The following is a 21341-nucleotide window of genomic DNA, read 5'->3' as shown; positions in this document are numbered from 1 at the left end:
AATTCTCAGGGCCAGCAAAGACTTCTCTGCTGGCGTAACATGCCTAATATATAAATATTTTCATCCTTTCATTGACCTTTTTGTATTTTTAATCGCTTTCCACTCCTAATTCATCTACAACGAATAGCAAAAAACAAAAAATGTATCCAATCAGAATTTATTCCTCAATGCTTACAAGCAAAGTGTGACAACTGTTTCGCAAATCGCATGCCCGAAGCCATGCTCCTTAGCTGAAGCAGCGCGTGAGTCTGAGCTCCACCCCATCAGGCTTTCAGAATTTCCACAGAATCCCTCAACAGTTTAAGTGAATAGGCATCTAAATTGTCACATTCATCAGCCAATTAGATTGATTTATTTGTTCTTGTGGGTGTGGTCTTTAGGATATGTCCCAGTCCAGGCCTTCTAGCTGGCCTTGAGTGACGCAATCACGCTTTAAGTGATGTAATTTGAAAGCGAAGAGCGCGAGATCTTGCTAACGAGTCGGCTGTCATCACTGCTGGTATTGCCGTTGAGAAAGAGATCCTTTCCGTCTTTAAACAGGCACTCGCTGCTAGTTCGGACAAACATGAAACAAGATTTACAAACCTGAGATGTTCTGCATGATCGCGCAATTGATTAATTAAACAGGAAATGAGGACTGATTTTCACTTCAAGTAAATTGGTAAGTGCTTTTTGCATTGTTATAGCAACATCAGGAGTTTTCTAAGTGTAAATTAGGCTGCTTGAGCATTCAGTGTCGGATCAAGTTTTGAAAAGTAACTGTGTACCCTGACGAAACAAAATGTATTGCAAGCAAAATTTAAATCGCAAATATTATTAGAGAGCTTTTTCTTGGTATTAGACCTCCTTGGTTCTGGCTTTCGTGCGTGGACGTGTTTTTATAATGTCAGTTGGTATTATTAGTTGACTGCCACGTAATGTATGATGGGCATACAGCATCTTATTCACTGTGAAACTTTTTTCTTAATGATGAATGAATTGCACTGAAGGCCTAGACTTAAAATGCACAGAGTCATTACACTGATGCACACTTCACAACACACACACACACACACACACACCAGAGGCCTTCTACCAAGGGAAGGCTACAAGGTTAACATAATGCAGCGTCCCATAGACATTTTATGGGCGGTACTATCGTAACACGCTATTTGACTGTTACACTCTATGATAGAGCCACGGAGGTTATCTCAGTAAATAAAAATAATCTCTGCACACACACAACAGCGCTTCCATGATTAAATGATGGAGAAAGGGTCTCTTAATGCTATTTGATGTACAAAACAAGCCCACATGGGACTTATGATAGAAATCAAGTATTTTTCAAAAGATGCATTTTAATTACCACAGAAGCATGTCAATTCTTAAATATCACCAAAACATGTATGAGCCCTTTTTTTGTATGCAACTGCTCTTCATATGGAGTTCAAAGCACTGCTCGACGCTGGCGTTAATGCCAGGACGCGAATAATGAACACTGCTTCGTGATTGCTGTAGAAATGCAGATAGCCACTGTTGGGCCTCATGTATTCAGATAGAAGACAAAGGCAGGACTAACGCAATCGTAAAAACCTAACTCAAGCCCCCACATACCAGGTCGTAAATCTTACTGATAAAAATCATGGCAAAATCAAGCAAAGGGAGTCCAAAACAGACTACAAATCCCATGAAGCCTTGCTCACTAAAGGATCGAACTCTCAACTCCTATTGGATGAGGCACACAACAGAACGTCCCTCAAACCATGACTTCGTCAGGAGTAGAAATACCTCTGAAATGCTTCCGGGATTTGCTTCCAGCAACTTTGTTCGCCGAGTATAGATGTAGCTCATCGCTGCTCTCAGGTGCAACCTCGTGGCACAAGGAAGTAACGTCCGACTTGAAACTGTGGCCATACAATCTCCATCTCGCTGGACGAGTTGAGATTACTCTTCAGAACGGATCCGAAGGAGACCGCTGAGCGATCTTCATCCGTTTGCCTACAGAAGTGAAGAGATTAAAGATTTCTCTTCCATCTTCAATCAAGTCGACATTTCTGATTTCTCTGCCAGCCCGCTGAGAAACAGTCAGTCATACGCCCGCCGACAGAGCGAGGAAACAGCCTCCCGTCATCAAACGAGCCTCAAGGAACCGGGTTGGAATTAAAGGACGGATGAACACACATTCTGCATCCTCATGCGATTCAAGTAAGAGGTTTACATCTGGGCAGAGATAGAATATTGTGTGTTATTCTTGTGTATCAAGGTTTTTTGCTTGTACAGTTTACAGACCGCCATGTCCACTCATTATTAATACTCAGGGTATTAATTATCACGAATTTGTTTTGCTGTATTGTGGTCCAACCAAATTGGACTGTTGTGCATTTTCGCCATCGCGGGTGAGACCGGCAAACTGAGTTTATCCACTAAAGAGTCAAAGAACGCGGGACTTTTACGAGCCGTCCACCGTGTCTTTGAGCGATAAACTAACAGCTGCTTTCTCTCCCACGATCGCGAAATCGGCTTTAGGGCCGTCACTTAATTCTCTCTCTCTCTCTCTCTCTCCTACTAACCACACACTGTTTAGTTTGCAGTTGTAAGTCGGAAGTTTATTGACTGCATTGTATTAATTATTAATTGATATTACTGCATAAATAAACTTTGTTATAGTACAAAGAGAAGTGTTTTGGTTTGTTTTGCATACGCCTGTGTCATGCTGACGGTATGTCAGTGCTCGGATTCAAGCCTTCATTCATTGTTTTTTTCCCCCGAAAATCGATATTCTTCGGATGTCGAAAACAAATATTGAGACTGTTATACTATCTGGTTATTAGTCCCTGATTCCAGGGTGGTGCCCCGTCAATGTTAATCCTTATTAATATTCTATTGATTTTTGATAATTGATAATTATCTTTGATGATTGTTGAATTTGAATGATCAATAAGCTAGTGTTAATTTTAATTAATGTTTCATCGATGTTGATGATTAGTGATTATCTTTGATAATTGCTGATTTAAAGGATTAGAAAAAGCTAACATTGATTCTCATCAATGTTCTATTGATTTTAACAGTTAATAATTATCTTTGATAATTATTAATTATTGCTAATAACCAAACCCGCTCCTAAACGTAGCGCACTACATTTACTGGAGCCCCATATGAGGTTTTAATGAGTTAGATTCAATTAATTAATTTAAATATTAATTAATAACTAAATAAATAATTATTAATTATTTCTGATAGTAACACTGATCTAAACAACCAGTAAAGCCCGACACCACAGTCTGCCAGTTGATTAATATTGTGGAGGATATGAGTTTGAGATTTAATGCCCATTGCAATGAAAATGACTAGTTCTTTCAATTAGTCAAACTTCAAATTAAACTTTGGGAAATGCTCAATGTTACTTAAACTGGAGATATTTTAGTGCATTTCTATCTTTATACTGTGGAAGGCTTTGTTTGGAAAATGTTAATAAAGCATTATATTGTTACATTTTGTTTTGTTTTCTTTCCTAAGATGGAAAAAAATGAATTTTGACAGTAAAAGTAGTATATATAGTGTCAAATTTCATCACTTTCAAAATCCACGATTAATCGCAATTAACTAAAAAAAAATTATGCGATTAATCGACGAAAATCCACTAATTTCCACACTTCAGACTTCTCTCTTTTAGAAGGGGGATAAAGGGTTGGAGTATTCTGCATTAATTTTATTTATAAAGAAGAAACAGCTCTTTCCATATAAGAGCCCAGGTCACTGTCACTTGAGATGGAATGGCACTTGACTCAAAAACAGGAAGACACAATTTTGTTCCTCATATTTTCGTTTTTCATGTCTTATTGCAAGTAATATTCCACATTGCCACATGGAGTTTTAGAGAAAAACATTAGGCATCCTACATAACTTCTGAATATACATTTTCCACTGCAGTAAGCGACTCACGTCAGATATTTTCTTTAATAGATGGTTTAAATGTCTTTCTTTTGAATTGCTCACGTCACTTACATCCAGGGTCATAAACAAGGGGTATCAATCTTACAATTCAACTTAAATATCTAATCTTACACAGCCTTGCTACTCATAAAAGTGTATTTTGTTTTAAGAATGTTTACATACAGTTGAAGCCAGAAGTTTACATATACCTTAGCCAAATACATTTATACTCAGTTTTTCACAATTCCTGACATTTTATCATAGAAACATTCCCTGTCTTAGGTCAGTTAGGATCACTACTTTATTTTAAGAATGTGAAATGTCAGAATAATAGTAGAGAGAATGATTTATTTCAGCTTTTATTTCTTTCATCACATTCCCAGTGGGTCAGAAGCTTACATACACTTTGTTAGTATTTGGTAGCATTGCCTTTAAATTGTTTAACTTGGGTCAAATGTTTTGGGTAGTCTTCCACAAGCTTCTCACAATAAGTTGCTGGAATTTTGGCCCATTCCTCCAGACAGAACTGGTGTAACGGAGTCAGGTTTGTAGGCCTCCTTGCTCGCACACGATTTTTCAGTTCTGCCCACAGATTTTCTATCGGACTGAGGTCAGGGCTTTGTGATGGCTACACCAATACCTTGACTTTGTTGTCCTTAAACCATTTTGCCACAACTTTGGAGGTATGCTTGGGGTCACTGTCCATTTGGAAGACCCATTTGCGACCAAGCTTTAATTTCATGGCTGATGTCTTGAGATGTTGGTTCAATAAATCCACATAATTTTCCTTCCTCATGATGCCATCTATTTTGTGAAGTGTACCAGTCCCTCCTGCAGCAAAGCACACCCACTACATAATGCCGTCACCCCCATGCTTCACTGTAAGGATGGTATTGGCCAGGTGATGAGCGGTGCCTGGTTTCTTCCAGACATGACACTTGCCATTCAGGCCAAAGAGTTCAATCTTTGTTTCATCAGACCAGAGAATTTTGTTTCTCATGGTCTGAGAGTCCTTCAGGTGCCTTTTGGCAAACTCCAGGCGGGCTGTCATGTGCCTTTTACTGAGAAGTGGCTTCCGTCTGGCCACTCTACCATACAGGCCTGATTGGTGGAGTGCTGCAGAGATGGTTGTTCTTCTGGAAGGTTCTCCTCTGTCCACAGAGAAACGCTGGAGCTCTGTCAGAGTGACCATCGGGTTCTTGGTCACCTCCCTGACTAAGGCCCTTCTCCCCCGATCGCTCAGTTTGGCTGGGTGGCCAGCTCTAGGAAGAGTCGTGGTGGTTCCAAATTTCCATTTACAGATGATGGAGGCCACTATGCTCGTTGGGACCTTCAATGCTGCAGACATTTTTCTGTACTCTTCCCCAGATCTGTGCCTCGATACGATCCTGTCTCGGAGGTCTACAGACAATTCCTTGGACTTCATGGCTTGGTTTGTGCTCTGACATGCACTGTTAACTGTGGGACCTTATATAGACAGGTGTATGCCTTTCCAAATCATGTCCAATCAACTGAATTTACCACAGGTGGACTCCAATCAAGTTGTAGAAACATCTCAAAGATGATCAGTGGAAACAGGATGCACCTTTTGAGTGTCATGGTAAAGGCTGTGAATACTTATGTACATGTGATTTTTTTTTTCTTCGTTTTTTATTTTTAATAAATTTGCAAAGATTTCAAACAAACTTCTTTCACGTTGTCATTATGGGATATTGTTTGTAGAATTTTGAGGAAAATAATGAATTTAATCCATTTTGGAATAAGGATGTAACATAAAATGTGGAAAAATTGAAGCGCTGTGAATACTTTCCGGATGCACTGTACTATTAGTATACGGTGTACTATTGTTTGCACAGATGAACGTGGTATCTTCAGGCATTTGGAAATTGCTCCCAAGGATGAACCAGACTAGTGGAGGTCCACAATTTTTCTTCTGAGGTCTTGGCTGATTTCTTTCGATTTTCCCATGATGTTAATCAAAGAGGCCAATTTACTCCAATTAGCCTATCAGAAGCTAATTGGCTAATTGCCTAAAGGATTAACATAATTTTCTGGAATTTTCCAAGCTGCTTAAAAGCACAGTTAACTTAGTGTATGTAAACGTCTGACCCACTGGAATTGTGATATAGTCAATCAAAAGTGAAACAATCTGTCTGTAAACAAGTGTTGGAAAAATGTCATGCACAAATGTCCTAAATGACTTGCCAAAACTATAGTTTGCTAATATGAAATCTGTGGAGTGGTTAAAAAAATGAGTTTTAATGACTTCAACCCAAGTGTCTGTAAACTTCTGACTTCCGACTTTTTTTTTTTTTTGTGGTGTACTTGTACTCAGTCTTACCTGTATCTGTGCCTCAGAATCTCTGAGTGAGATGTTGTGAGAACTGGCCGTCGACCCCGATCGTGGTCTTTTCTCCTGCCGCAGTAGCTCGGGCCCCGCACTGAAGGAGTGGCGCATCGCCCCCTGCTCCACTAGTTGCTGGGGTCTCTGGGGCCCTGGAGAGCCCAGGCCCTGCAGGGTCACTGTCTCGCCCCTTTTCTCGCCTTTCACATCTTTTGCAAATGTGGTGTGGCTGTGCTGTTGCTGCTTGCGTTTCTTGTACTCGATCATCAGTTTGGTGATGGTTTTATCAGTGGCGATGGTGTACAGCTTGTTCCCTGCACTCTCCCACCATTCCTTCTTACGGCCCATGTCCCTTCTGTCCCCTCTCAGCTGGGGGAGGCTTACACCTGCCACACCAGGGCTGTGGACCTCCTCTGAGGGCGTCTCATCCAGGTGGAGGTGGAAGCTGTCCTCTGAGGGTGTCCCGTGGCCCGACAGACCTCCGGTAGAGGGTGTGGAGGTCTCTGAATTAAAAAGGGGCAAGAAGAAGAGCGGGTCGGCCCGGTGGGTGAACTGCTCTCCGAGGGTGCTCTCCAGGTCCAGATGCATCTGTATGTATTTGTTGCATAGGTCCATGCAGAGCTTGTGCAGCCGTTTGACCAGCCAAGCCCAGTCCACGCTGCTGACGGGCTCCGTGCTGAGTGACGGAATGCGGACATGCCACTGGAACTTCTCACGAGCTCGTGGAGGACTCACCTGAGCCATCTCTTCAAAGATATCTTCATCCTCAGAGGAGCACTGCTGTGATGAGTCAGAGCCACCCTCATCTTCCTCATTCAAGATCTTCTTCACCTGCTCCACAGTGATGTTCTCCTGGTTGGTCAGCATTGCACACAGCAAAGCCTGAACAACATACAGGACAACATTAGAAACTCTTCATCAAACAGAAAGGCATTTAAGGGTTGTTTCACATATAGTCTGTTTAAAATGAACCAAACCCAGTTCAGTTAAAATGACCTCAGTGCTTTTGGTGTTCACAATGTAAGTGGACATAAAAGAGGACCCAGTTTCATTTTTGGTCCTTTTTGCATTTATGTGGTCTCAGACACTTTGTTGTTCATACCACAATTCCTTCAGAACTCAGACCCCATGGCAGTCACAATTACTGTATGTCATTTAGCTAGCAATAAATTGGCATATATATAATTGTGATTATGATGATAAATTCAGGGTTCGTACAGATGCTTCAGTTAAATTCAAGGACTTTCAAAGATTTTTCAAGCACATTTTTATTTGTTTTCAAGGACTATGCTCAAGATGTCATTAAAACTAATTCATTATTTTTTCATTTTAAATACAAATATTTTATTAATTTAGTTAATTTATTTTTATAAAATACCACTTACAAGTACAACATATCTCAATGAGCATCTTTAACTATATATCTCAGTAACAATTCTTGGTTCATTCATGACGAAATTGACGTGCAATTGTAGTGTGCTCCCTTAAAACGCACTTCGCTTTTCAACAAAAGTGAATAACTGGGTCCGTAAACAGTAGTCCATATGACTATGTGTGTTATATTCCATGTTTTCTAAAGTCACACAACAGATTTATGTGAGGAACTGACTGAAATTGCAAATGGGTCATTCTCAAAAAAATGTGACTTTCCAACTTCCAAGTTCAGTTTTTGCCTATAAACGCTGAGGGTAAACATTATGTAAAATGTTGACATTAATTTTTATTCATAAAGGACAACTTGGCTATTGTTCTCTCTTTTATTATTTAATTTTGTTTCACGAAAAAGCAAGTTAAATGAGGGTTAAATGGGTTACAACACCAAATATTTGTGTGACAATATTAGTTAAAATGTGAATTAATAACTTTTTAACATGCTGGGAAAAATCACTATATGCATATTTAAGCAGCCTCTGAACTTTGGCCTTAAACATTTTCCACATCTTTTTGTATAATTTTTTTAAAACAAAAAACAAAAATGAAACAAAAAGGTTTTAACACATTTAAAACACCAATGCCATGAAATCAAGGGACAAACATTCTTTTTCAATTATTTAAATTATTAATAATAATAAAAAAAAATTGTTTTTGCTTTTTTGCACACTTGTTTGGCCTTGCACTAATACTTTTATTAAAAATAAGTACAAAATAAATACACAAATAACTTTAAATGTCACAGAAGTTGTGTAACAGATGAAGGGGACAAGGATTTTTTTTTCAGGCAATTGACAATTTCAAATATATTTTCTAAAAAAAGTCAAGCCATTTCATATCATTAAAGGTCAGGTTATAATATATATTTATATATTTCTCTTTTTTTGCTGTTTTAAAGTTTTTTCGTGACTAAAAAAGTTGAGGGAAATGTTTGTCAACATATTTTGATACTGACCCAAATGTTGTCAGAAATAACCTATTTTTGTGAGACACAAAGCTTTCTTTATACAAGGGGGCGCTAGATGGCTCACAAAACTGAATCCTCCATTGATCTGCATTTAAATCTCAGAACATTTTACATCTCATCTAATTTTTTCACTCTGGAGAGTAATTTTTAATTAAAACTGATATTTGCAAGGATTCATACTTGTTAAATCCACAACAGCAGTATCTATAAAATATTTTTTTAAATCCTCCAGTAACAATTGATTGTGATTGGCCCATTCTGAACAGCGCTGCTAAAAGTAACAGGTGTCACGTGATAGCGCCGTCTATGCGCTGCCTGCTTCAGCAGTGTTTAGTGGTCTGTCGTCGTGTTTTTCAGAAAATAAATACATTTCATTTATTAAATGATTTAAGCAACGTATTTTATGATTTTCTATAATTCAAGACCTTTTTAACACCTCTTGGTAAAAATGGTTATTTTCAAGGGTTTTCTAGTGTGCTGAATACACATTCACCTTAAGTAGTATTGTATATAACTTGGAATCACATAATAGGGCTATATGATATCCTTTAATGCTTTAACAACTTAAAATATTGCACAGGGATAGAATGACATGTCCCTCTTTTTGGTCAGCTTTACATTTACACAGTTCATAATATAACCCAGACAGCCCAGCCAATTACATTCTATTCTAAACTATTCTAATAATATTATGCAAAAGTAATAGATGTCTGTCCTAAATTATTTACTTTCATATTATGTTAAGGGTCTCCGATTAAACCCATGAACCCTTATTTCACATGAAGGAAAACGAAACGAGATTCTATGACTATTTGAAAATATGCTTCTCCACAGAAATAAAGCGGGCGTCTCCTCCTGCGTGGCATTAACACTACTTATATTAATGAATCCAAATCATTTTCCATTAAGCAAACATTAAATTAAAGTGAAACGGAGAGCATTACTTTTACTATCAAAATAGCTTGTATTTTCGTGGGAGTTCAGCGTGAACCTCAGCAAATGGCACACGCATCACAGCGCTTCAAAGCAGTTCATCTTCACACACTCTTCAGAAGCTGCTCTGATTGCGGCCAGTTTCATTTGGAGTGCTCAGATAACAACGTGGTCATGGTAATCATGGTATTTCTATATTTGTTTAAAATTCCCTTATTTGGACAGTAAAATGTGAGTGCAATTTAAAATTCACAATAATCGAGGTTGGATAAAATAATATCGATAAGGCGATTATGTAATCCAGCTGTGTATGACAAGCCTCTAAGTACTTATATCATAACAAAAAGCAAAACGGACTGGTACCTCTTTGCCTTCACATAGCAACAATCAATCGGACTACAAAAGGACCTGCAAACGAACTGTACTTTCAGTTCATTTGTGAGACCTTTTAGGGGGGTCCAAGATCATTTGGGTTGTTTACATCTACATGTTATATTGCTCTGAGGCAGTTTGGAATGCTAAAATGAACTAGGTGTGAAAATGCCCTAAAACTCAAATTAGGGCTGCGATTAATTATTATTTTGATAATCCATTAACCTTAAAATATTTCTTTAATTAATCGATTAATCGTGTATTAATTCCTGTATTTCATTAAAATGTATTTATTTATTGTTTATTGTATGCTATGCATTGTGTAAAAAAAAAACAAAAAAAAAAACAAAGATTTATGGTAAAGATAAATATTACAATATAAATTGGATGTATGTGGTAAGAAGTAGAATGTTGTACATGTAGGCACAGTTTAATCAAAATGATTGCACTCCCTTTCTCTGTTGCAGTTGGTTTGATTGACATGGATGTACAATACTGTGCAAAAGTTTTAGGCACTTGGGAAAAATGTTGCATAGTGAGGATGTCTTCAAAAATAATGCCATAAATAGTTTTCATTTATCAATTAACATCATACAAAGTCCAGTAAACATAAAAAAGAAAAAGCTAAATCAATATTTGGTGTGACCACCTTTGCCTTTAAAACAGCACCAATTCTCCTAGGTACACCTGGACACAGTTTTTCTTGGTTGTTGGCAGTTAGGATGTTTCAAGCTTCTTAGAGAATTCGCCACAGTCCTTCTATCTGTTTTGGCTGTTTCAATTGCTTCTTTCTCTTTATGTCATCTCAGACTGACTCGATGTTCAGTGGGGGGCTCTGTGGGGGCCATGACATCAGTTGCAGGGCTCCCTGTTCTTCTATTCTATTCTATTTGCAAAATAAATGTTTGGGAGTCTAAAATGTATTTTTCCTAAAATAGCAGATATAAATAACCATCTCAAATGTTTTTGTGAAGCATCTTATGTTTCTAAGACTTTTGCACAGTTCTGTAGATATATATATTCTATATATCTATATATATATATATATATATATATATATAGATCAACCACAAAATTCAAACCACCTGCCTAATATTGTGTAGGTCCCCCTCATGTCGCCAAAACAGCGCCAACCCGCATCTCAGAATAGCATTCTGATATGACATAGTTCTCACCACAATTGTACAGAGCGGTTATTTGAGTTACCGTAGACTTAGTCAGTTTGAACCAGTGCGTCCACAGAACTGCCGCTCACTGGATGATTTCTGTTTTTGTCACCATTTGGAGTAAATTCTAGAGACTGTTGTGCGTGAAAATCTCAGGAGATCAGCAGTTACAGAAATACTCAAACCAGCCTGTCTGGTACCAACAATCATCCATGCGATTATCTAATCAGCCAATCGTGTGGCAACAGTGCAGTGCATAAAATCACGCATATACGGTTCAGGAACTTTAGTTAATGTTCACATCAACCATCAGAATGGGGGAAAAATGTGATCTCAGTGATTTTGACCGTGGCATGATTGTTGGTGCCAGATGGGCTGGTTTGAGTATTTCTGTAACTGCTGATCTCCTGGGATTTTCACACACAACAGTCTCTAGAATTTACTCAGAATGGTGACAAAAACAAAACACATCCAGTGAGCAGCAGTTCTGTGGAACGTTGGTGCTGCTTTGGTGGCATGATGGGGACCTACACAATATTAGGCAGGTGGTTTTAATGTTGTGACTGACCGGTGTATATATATACAGTTGCGCTCAAAAGTTTGCATACTCTGGAAGACAATTAGAAATTTTGGCATTGACTTTGAAAATATGACTGATCATGCAAACAAATTGTCTTTTATTTAAGGATAGTGATCATATGAAGCCATTTATTATCACATAGTTCTTTGGCTCTTTTTTAAATCATAATGATAACAAAAATCACCCAAATGGCCCTGATCAAAAGTTTACATACCCTTGAATGTTTGGCCTTGTTACAGACACACAAGGTGACACACAAAGGTTTAAATGGCAATTAAAGGTTAATTTCCCACACCTGTGGCTTTTTAAATTGCAATTAGTGTCTGTGTATAAATAGTCAATGAGTTTGTTAGCTCTCACGTGGATGCACTGAGCAGGCTAGATACTGAGCCATGGGGAGCAGAAAAGAACTGTCAAAAGACCTGCGTAACAAGGTAATGGAAATTTATAAAGATGGAAAAGGATATAAAAAGATATCCAAAGCCTTGAAAATGCCAGTCAGTACTGTTCAATCACTTATTAAGAAGTGGAAAATTCGGGGATCTCTTGATACCAAGCCAAGGTCAGGTAGACCAAGAAAGATTTCAGCCACAACTGCCAGAAGAACTGTTTGGGATACAAAGAAAAACCCACAGGTAACCTCAGGAGAAATACAGGCTGCTCTGGAAAAAGATGGTGTGGTTGTTTCAAGGAGCACAACATGACAAAAATGAGCTGCATGGTCGAGTTGCCAGAAAGAAACCTTTACTGCGCCAATACCACAAAAAAGCCCGGTTATAATATGCCCGACAACACCTTGACACGCCTCACAGCTTCTGGCACACTGTAATTTGGAGTGACGAGACCAAAATAGAGCTTTATGGTCACAACCATAAGTGCTATGTTTGGAGAGGGGCCACCAAGGCCTATAGTGAAAAGAATACCATCCCCACTGTGAAGCATGGTGGTGGCTCACTGATGTTTTGGGGGTGTGTGAGCTCTAAAGGCATGGGGAATCTTGTGAAAATTGATGGCAAGATGAATGCAGCATGTTATCAGAAAATACTGGCAGACAATTTGCATTCTTCTGCATGAAAGCTGCGCATGGGACGCTCTTGGACTTTCCAGCACGACAATGACCCTAAGCACAAGGCCAAGCTGACCCTCCAGTGGCTACAGCAGAAAAAGGAGAGTCCATCACAGTCTCCTGACCTTAATATCATCGAGCCACTCTGGGGAGATTTCAAACGTGCGGTTCATGCAAGACGACCAGAGACTTTGCATGACCTGGAGGCATTTTGCCAAGACGAATGGGCAGCTATACCACCTGCAAGAATTTGGGACCTCATAGACAACTATTACAAAAGACTGCACGCTGTCATTGATGCTAAAAGGGGCAATACACAGTATTAAGAACTAAGGGTATGCAGACTTTTGAACAGGTGTCATTTCATTTTTTTCTTTGTTGCCATGTTTTGTTTTATGATTGTGCCATTCTGTTATAACCTACAGTTGAATATGAATCCCATAAGAAATAAAATAAATGTGTTTTGCCTGCTCACTCATGTTTTCTTTAAAAATGGTACATATATTACCAATTCTCCAAGGGTATGTAAACTTTTGAGCACAACTGTATATATATTACATTGAAATTGGTTTATGTACCACAGTGGCGGCCCATGTATTTTAAGTCTAGGCCTTCAGTGCAATTCATGCCATTAAGAAAAAAGAAAAAGCTCTCTAATAATATTTGCGATTTAAATGTTGCTTGCAATACATTTTGTTTCATCGGGGTACACGGTTACTTTTCAAAACTTGATCTGACACTGAATGCTCAAGCAGCCTAATTTACACTTAGAAAAGTGATGTTGCTATAACAATGCAAAAAGCACTTACCAGTTTACTTAAAGTGAAAATCAGTCCTCCTTTCCTGTTTAATTAATCAATCGCACGATCACGCAGAACATCTCAGGTTTGTAAATCCATAAGGATCTCTTTCTCAACGGCAATACCAGCAGTGACAGCCGACTTGTCAGCAAGATCTCGCGCTCTTTGCTTTCAAATTACGTTACTTAAAGCGCGATTGCATCACTCAAGGCCAGCTAGAAGGCCTCAACAGAGACATATCCTAAAGACCACACCCACCAAGAACAAATAAATCAATCTGATTGGCTGATGAATCTGACAATCTGACTTTAGATGCCTATTCACTTACACTGCTGAGGGATTCTGTAGAAATTCTGAAGGCTTGACGGGGTGGAGCTCAGACTCACGCGCTGCTTCGGCTAAGGAGCATGGCTTTGGGCATGCGATTTGTGAAACAGTTGTCACACTTCGCTTGTAAGCATCGAGAAATAAATTCTGATTGGTTAAACTTTTTGATTTTTGCTGTTCGTTTGTAGATGAATTAGGAGTGGAAAGCGATTGAAAATACATAGGCAAAAAGGTTAATGAGAATGAAAGGATGAAAATATTTATTTATTAGGCATGTTACGCCAGCAGAGAACGCTTTCCTGGCCCTGAGAAATCGGCACTGGTGTACCAACATATCAATACATATGAATTAGAGGTCAACTGATATTGGATTGTGCTGACACGATAATGATATTTAGAAAGAAATGCAAATGTTTTTATCTGCCAATAGTTTTTTTAAAACTGACAACCTATACTGTAGAAACATTTTCTTAGTCTTTCCTTCCTGTGACAGGGTGGGTCAGAGAGAGGGCTACATGAGTTCAAATTGAACTAAATTCCAGACACAGTGGGACTTTTCAAATCAAATCAAATCAAATCACTTTATTGTCACACAACCATATACACAAGTGCAATGGTGTGTGAAATTCTTGGGTGCAGTTCCGATCAACATAGCAGTCGTGACAGTGATGAGACATATACCAATTTACAATAACATCAAATTAACACAGCACAGTTTAAAGTCTAATATACACATAATTACACTCAACAATATACAAATAATAACATACACTGTACAGTATACAATACGCACTATACAGATACACATTATTCAATAAAAATAAAAAATTAAAATTAAAATATATAAAAAAATGTAAATATAGTAGTAAATATAGAATGTACAGTATTGTACTGTATTGACATTCAGGCTGTCGGTTGATAGTCAGTTGTTAAGTGAGAACATAATATAATAATAATAATATAATTTATGACAGTCCGGTGTGAGATATAAGAGTAAGGGTAATAAAGTGCAGTGCTGGTGTATTTGATCGTGGGAGATCAAGAGTTCAGAAGTCTGATTGCTTGGGGGAAGAAGCTATCATGGAGTCGGCTGATGCGGGTCCTGATGCTGCGATACCGCCTACCTGATGGTAGCAGTGAGAACAGCCCATGGTCGGGTGGCTGGAGTCTCTGATGATCCTCCGAGCTTTTTTCACACACCGCCTGGTATATATTTCCTGGAGGGAGGGAAGCTCACCTCCGATGATGTGTCTGGCAGTTTGCACCACCCTTTGCAGTGCTTTGCGGTTGTGGGTGGTGCTATTGCCGTACCAGGCGGAGATACAGCCAGTCAGGATGCTCTCTACAGTGCAGGTGTAGAACCATGTGAGGATGTTGCGGTTCATTCAAAACTTCCTCAGCCGTCTCAGGAAGAAGAGGCGCTGATGAGCCTTCTTCACAACTACTTCAGTGTGGATGGACCATGTGAGTTCCTCTGTGATGTGGACACCCAGAAACTTGAAGCTGCTGACTCTCTCCACTGGTGCTCCATTGATGGTGATGGGACTGTGTTCTCTGTCTTTTCTTCTGAAGTCCACCACAAGCTCCTTTGTCTTACTGACATTGAGGGAGAGGTTGTGCTCCTGACACCAGTGTGTCAGAGTGTGCACCTCCTCTCTGTAGGCTGTTTCATCATTGTCAGTGATCAGACCTACCACTGTCGTGTCATCAGCAAACTTAATGATGGCACTGGAGTCATGTGTGTACAAGGAATACAGTAGTGGGCTGAGAACACAGCCCTGCGGGGCTCCAGTGTTGAGGGTCAGTGATGAGGAGATGTTGCTGCATATTCTAACCACCTGGCGTCTGCTTGACAGGAAGTCCAGGATCCAGCTGCACAGCGAGCTGTTTAAGCCCAGAGCCCGGAGTTTCTCATCTAGCTTGGAGGGCACTATGGTGTTGAATGCTGAGCTGTAGTCTACAAACAACATTCTCACATAAGTGTTCTTTTTTTCCAGGTGGGAGAGAGCAGTGTGTATTGTAGATGCAATGGCATCATCAGTGGAACGGTTGTTGCAGTAAGCAAACTGCAGCGGGTCAAGAGAGAGAGGCAGCACAGAGCAGATGTAATCTCTGATTAGTCTCTCAAAGCATTTGCTGATGATGGGGGTCAGAGCAACAGGACGCCAGTCATTTAAGCAAGTTATTTTTGATTGTTTTGGAACAGGCACAATGGTGGATGTTTTAAAGCATGTGGGGACTACAGACAAAGAGAGGGAAAGGTTGAAAATGTCCGTAAAAACACCAGCCAGCTGGTTCGCGCACGCTCTGATGATGCGGCCCGGAATGCCGTCTGGACCCAGCGGCTTTGCGGATAATCACCCGTCGGAAGGATCGGGTTACATCTGCTACAAAGACGGAGAGTGAACTAACCTCTGTAGCTTCAGCCGCGTGAGCTCTCTCCGCGAGGGCGGTGTTATTTCCCTTGAAACGAGCATAAAAAGTATTTAGCTCATCTGGGAGAAAGGCAGCAGTGTTCATGGCAGAGTTTTTATTCCCTTTAAAGTCTGTGATGATGTTAATTCCCTGCCACATGCTTCTAGAGTTGGTGGTGTTAAACTGTCCTTCAATCTTGTTCCTGTACTGGCGTTTTGCGGTTCTGAGTTTTTCGGAGGGCATAACTGGCTTGTTTATGCTCCTCCGCATTCCCGGAATTAAAAGCGGAGGTCCGCACATTAAGTGCCGTGCGAACGTCGCTATTAATCCAAGGTTTCTGATTCGGATAGATCCGTATTGTTCTGGTCGGAACCACGTCCTCTACGCACGTTCTGATGAAACACATTACGCTATCAGCGTAAAGCTCGATGTCGTCATCAGAGGCGGACCGGAACATCTCCCAGTCCGTGTGATCAAAACAGTCTTGTAGCGTAGAATCTGATTGGTCCGACCAGCACTGGATCGTTCTGAGGGTGGGTGCTTCCTGTTTCAGTTTCTGCCTGTAAGCGGGCAGAAGCAGAATGGAAGAGTGGTCCGATTTGCCAAATGGTGGGTGGGGGAGGGATTTGTAGCCATCCCGGAAGGGAGAGTAGCAATGGTCCAAAACCCGGTCCCCTCGTGTGTTGAAACTAATGTGCTGGTGGTATTTTGGTGCGACTGATTTTAAACTGGCTTTATTAAAGTCCCCGGTCACAATGAACGCGGCCTCAGGGTGCGCAGTTTCCTGCTCACTTATACTCCCATACAGTTCCTCGAGTGCCTGGTCTGTGTCGGCTTGTGGGGGAATGTACACAGCTGTGATAATGACCGCTGTGAATTCCCTCGGTAGCCAGAATGGTCGACACAGAAGCGTAAGAAATTCCAGATCAGGAGAGCAGAAAGACTTGATAGAATGTACATTCCTCTGATCACACCAGGATTTGTTGATCATAAAACATACACCACCTCCTCTGCTTTTAAATGAGAGGTCTTTCGCTCTGTCCGCTTGGTGCACGGAGAACCCCGTGGGTTCAATGGCTGAGTCTGGAATCTCCGCAGACATCCAAGTTTCCGTAAGGCAGATAATGCAGCAGTCCCTTGTATCTCGTTGGAAAGAGATCCACGCTTTCAGCTCGCAGAGCTTGTTATCCAGAGACTGAACATTTCCCAGTAGAATAGTGGGTAGCGGGGGTCGATTTGCGCGGCGTCTTACTCTGACGAGAACGCCGGCTCTGTTTCCCCTTTTCCTTTTGCGGTTCCGCGGCCGTGCTGCCCAGACAAAGGGCTCCGCTTGCGTGTTTGTAAACAGCGGGTCGGCATTGAGAAATTTGAAGTCCGGTTTACAGTGTGAAATTGCTGAACCAATGTCCAAAAGTGTTTGTCTGTCGTAGACAATAAGGCAGACAACATTCTAGACAAAAAAAACATAAGAATTGTGAACAAAACAAACAAAACACTACTATGTTGTATCGGAGCTCGCAACGCAGCAGCCATACTCGGCGCCATCTTGAGTTACACCTATAAACAATCACAGGGACTCTTATTTTGAAATGTCTGTGCTTCACTGATTCCAGCTGCTCATTCAAACAGTTAAGGGAAATATAATATGCACTCTTACAAATCATCTACAATGTATTAGAATATAAACACCTTAAAGCAAACATTCACAAACAGTAGAAGTCATCAGTGATCAGTTTGAAGTTTAATAATAATCACAATCGGCATTTTGCGATTACTGTCTTTTTGCCTCAAATTTAAGACCTCTTTAAATGATAATTAAGACTTTTGTTACACCATTTAAGATATTTAAGACTATTTATGACCTTAAATTTGAGAAAACTGAATTGAAGACATTAAGACTTTTAAGTACTTGCTGGAATCCTGGGCAAAAGTGATGGAGTTCCGTAAAAGATTCAGATTCTAAGCTTTAAATGGTACCACATATGACTGTGGCCCCTATTCCTGTCCCTGCAGAGTTTCTTGAAAAATATTTGCCTCTGTGTTGAGTCTTACTATCTCACACAGCTGCTACATGAATAAAGTTTACATTTATACATGTACTTTATGAAAACCCAGATTATAGGTCATTGAAAAACTCAGTGTATGACCATTAGTGTAAATACTTGCTTGAAATAGATTGTTAGTGGAAACGATTTGATTACGATTCTTTACTAAATTATGTGATAATTATTATTTTTTTTTTTAAATAATGATTTACACCAATATTTGTGACTAAAAATGTGTTAAGAACTGTATTTTGGGTAATAAATGAACACTGGATGTTATTAAGGCAATGACAATCAACGATAATCATTCTGTAATCAATGTGTTGCATTTTCATAATTATACTGATGCATTGCTATAATGCATTTTCGCACCCCTATTAATTATTCATCATGGATATTTGTAAAACTGATTTTTGGTTTTCATAGCCTTAGGTAGGAGCGTGTCCAGATAGGTGGCCCTAGCCACTCCAGATGCCACTTCAAATTCTTAACTATGTTTGGTCATCCAAGTCAGATTTCAATAAAACCAGATAGATCCTTGTTGGGTTCTTCCTTTAAAACAGCTAGACGGAGTGCAGCTGTATAGAACAGAATGCAAGGTTTTCAAAACTATTTTTAACTTAACATGGCGTATTAAAAACGCGACGGTTATGGCATCCCCAGTATAGTCACCCGCGGTTTGAAAATGCAGCCGCAACAAAATCAGTGATGCGTGCATCTTTTTTTATTTATTTTTTTTTATTTGGACTGCCCAATTCCCAATGCGCTCTAAGTCCTCGTGGTGACTCGCCTCAATCCGGATGGCGGAGGACGAATCTCAGTTGCCTCTGCATTTGAGACCGTCCATCCGCGCATCTTATCACGTGGCTTGTTGAGCGCGTTACCGTTGAGACGTGTGGAGGCTCACGCCATTCTCCGCGGCATCCACGCGCCCCACCGAAAGCGAGAACCACATTATAGCGACCACAAGGAGGTTAACCCAACGTGACTCTACCCTCCCTTGCAACCGGGCCAATTGGTTGCTTAGGAAGCCTGACTGGAGTCACTCAGCACACCCTGGATTGGAACTTGCGACTCCAGGTGTGGTAGTCAGCGTCTTTACTTGCTGAGCTATCCAGGCCTCCTTGGTGCACGCATCTTAAGATAATTATAATAACCTAAAGGAAGAGCAGAGAGATGTGCTTTTCGAGCATTGTTTTATCGAGTTGGCCAGAGATTGTGAACAATGACAAAATATGATGCATTATATTTTGATTATGCCATTTATGTTCTTTTTATAAACGACTACATAATAGCAGCCTGTACTAATGATTATGCGAGACACTGTAATCAATTAGAGTACTTGATTAGACAAAATGACTAAAATGCCCATCCCAAATGAACAATTAATTATTATTTGAAATGATATTCAAATACAGAAATGAAATCCTGAAAATGTAAATAACATTATTACTATTATTATTATTATTATTATTAGGGAAGTTGAATTATGCTTCATGCCACTCTTGAATGAGTCGGTGCCCCACATGGGCCACCCCAGTTACAAAAGTATGGACACGCCACTGGCCTTAAGACAATTAATTCGGCCTTTAAAGAAATGATAAAGACTATAAAAGTACCTGAAAGTAGATGTTAAAGCTCATGGCAGACTGGCGGTATAAGTTAGCTGCTCCACACACTCCAGACACTTTCATGAGCAGATACTTGAGCCCTGGACGGGTGTCAAACTCTCGTGCGGTGCGGTACGAGTCCAGAAGAAGGTCAAAAATTATGGCCAGATTCTGCATTGAAATGTAACGCAGAAATCCCGCAGGCTTGGGCTCAGACACTGGTGTGACTCTGCCCTGGACCTCAGAGCTCTTCACAAACTCCTCCAGGAGGACATCATACAGGTTCTGCAGCAGCACTTGATGGGACAGTAAACTTACAACTAGAGTTCTGAAGGGAATCCTGCAGAGAACATGACAACATAACAGCACTCATTGTCATTCCAAATAATTTTAACAGATTTTTTTTTTTTTTTTTTTTTTTGTGACATGAGGCATAGGAATATTTGTATAACAGGCAGATGGGTACTTTTGTGACCAACAGAATTATTTGTTACGCTAAACTGTGTAACATTGTTACACAGGTGTTACGAAACTTTTTTGTTTACTGAACCCCTGCCACCCGAATTATTTGCAGCAACAGAAAAATAATACATTATAAAACATCTTTGCAAGTTAATTATAATATTTGCTGTAATTTGTCTACATTTTGTTTATGTATTTTATTATTATTACACAGTTAATTAGGGCTGTTAATGTGTTAACGTGTGCAATTAATTAATAACATTAAACAATAAATATGTAAAATTATGTCAATGAAATGTGGGGAATTTTATTTGACTTTATTGCAGATTTGCATTGAGTTCAGTGTTTTCATTTCCTGTGCACTTTGATGAAGTTTGAGAAATATAATATCTTTAATATATAATACAGAACTAGTGACCTACACAAAGAGCCAAACACAACAGGCACACATATTACTTTGTTTTTAAATGTTGAATGTGTTCACTATAAAAATTTGATTAAACCAATGTTGGGTGTAACTGATTATAAAGTAATTAATTACTGTAATCTAATAACTTTTAGAACAAAAGTAGTGTAACACATTACATTTTAAATTATTGTCAGATTACAATTACAATTAAATTAAGTTAATTACTTTTAAGTGCATTACTTGGCTTACACATATTTCTAAAATAATATTTATGTAGAAAACATTTAAAACATGAATTAATTTCATATGTGCATCTGTTTGCGTTTTCTGTGAAAGCTGAAGGATGTGCGCCACCTAACGAGCCATTGACCTTTTTCACAGACTGTAATGATGTGTTTCCGCCTTATTTAGCAGTGTAAATCTAGCAAACTTTGTTATATGATATTTGTTTTAAATATTGAGTTTATAACATTATTCTTTGGTATATTACCCTGGAATTAGT

General features: G+C 39.5%; 1 protein-coding gene across 7 annotated transcripts in view; it reads right to left on the bottom strand.

Moving 5' to 3' along the window:
* LOC127411718 (brefeldin A-inhibited guanine nucleotide-exchange protein 3-like) overlaps window positions 1-21341 on the bottom strand; it is a 154935-nt gene that overhangs the window by 11334 nt on the left and 122260 nt on the right. For 6 of the 7 annotated variants that reach the window (XM_051647414.1, XM_051647415.1, XM_051647417.1 and 3 more), the window contains 2 exons: window positions 19978-20308; window positions 6254-7138 (listed from right to left, as the gene is read on the bottom strand). In XM_051647414.1, coding sequence (XP_051503374.1) covers window positions 6254-7138; window positions 19978-20308 — 1216 coding nt within the window. Of the gene's footprint in view, window positions 1-1767; window positions 2200-6253; window positions 7139-19977; window positions 20309-21341 lie in introns of all 7 variants that reach the window. The other variant, XR_007892330.1, reaches the window with a different exon arrangement.

This window comes from Myxocyprinus asiaticus, chromosome 21, assembly GCF_019703515.2.
Source record: "Myxocyprinus asiaticus isolate MX2 ecotype Aquarium Trade chromosome 21, UBuf_Myxa_2, whole genome shotgun sequence".
Classification (NCBI taxonomy): domain Eukaryota; kingdom Metazoa; phylum Chordata; class Actinopteri; order Cypriniformes; family Catostomidae; genus Myxocyprinus; species Myxocyprinus asiaticus.
Note: the sequence above shows the minus strand (reverse complement) of the source record. Positions and strands in the feature narration are given on the sequence as shown.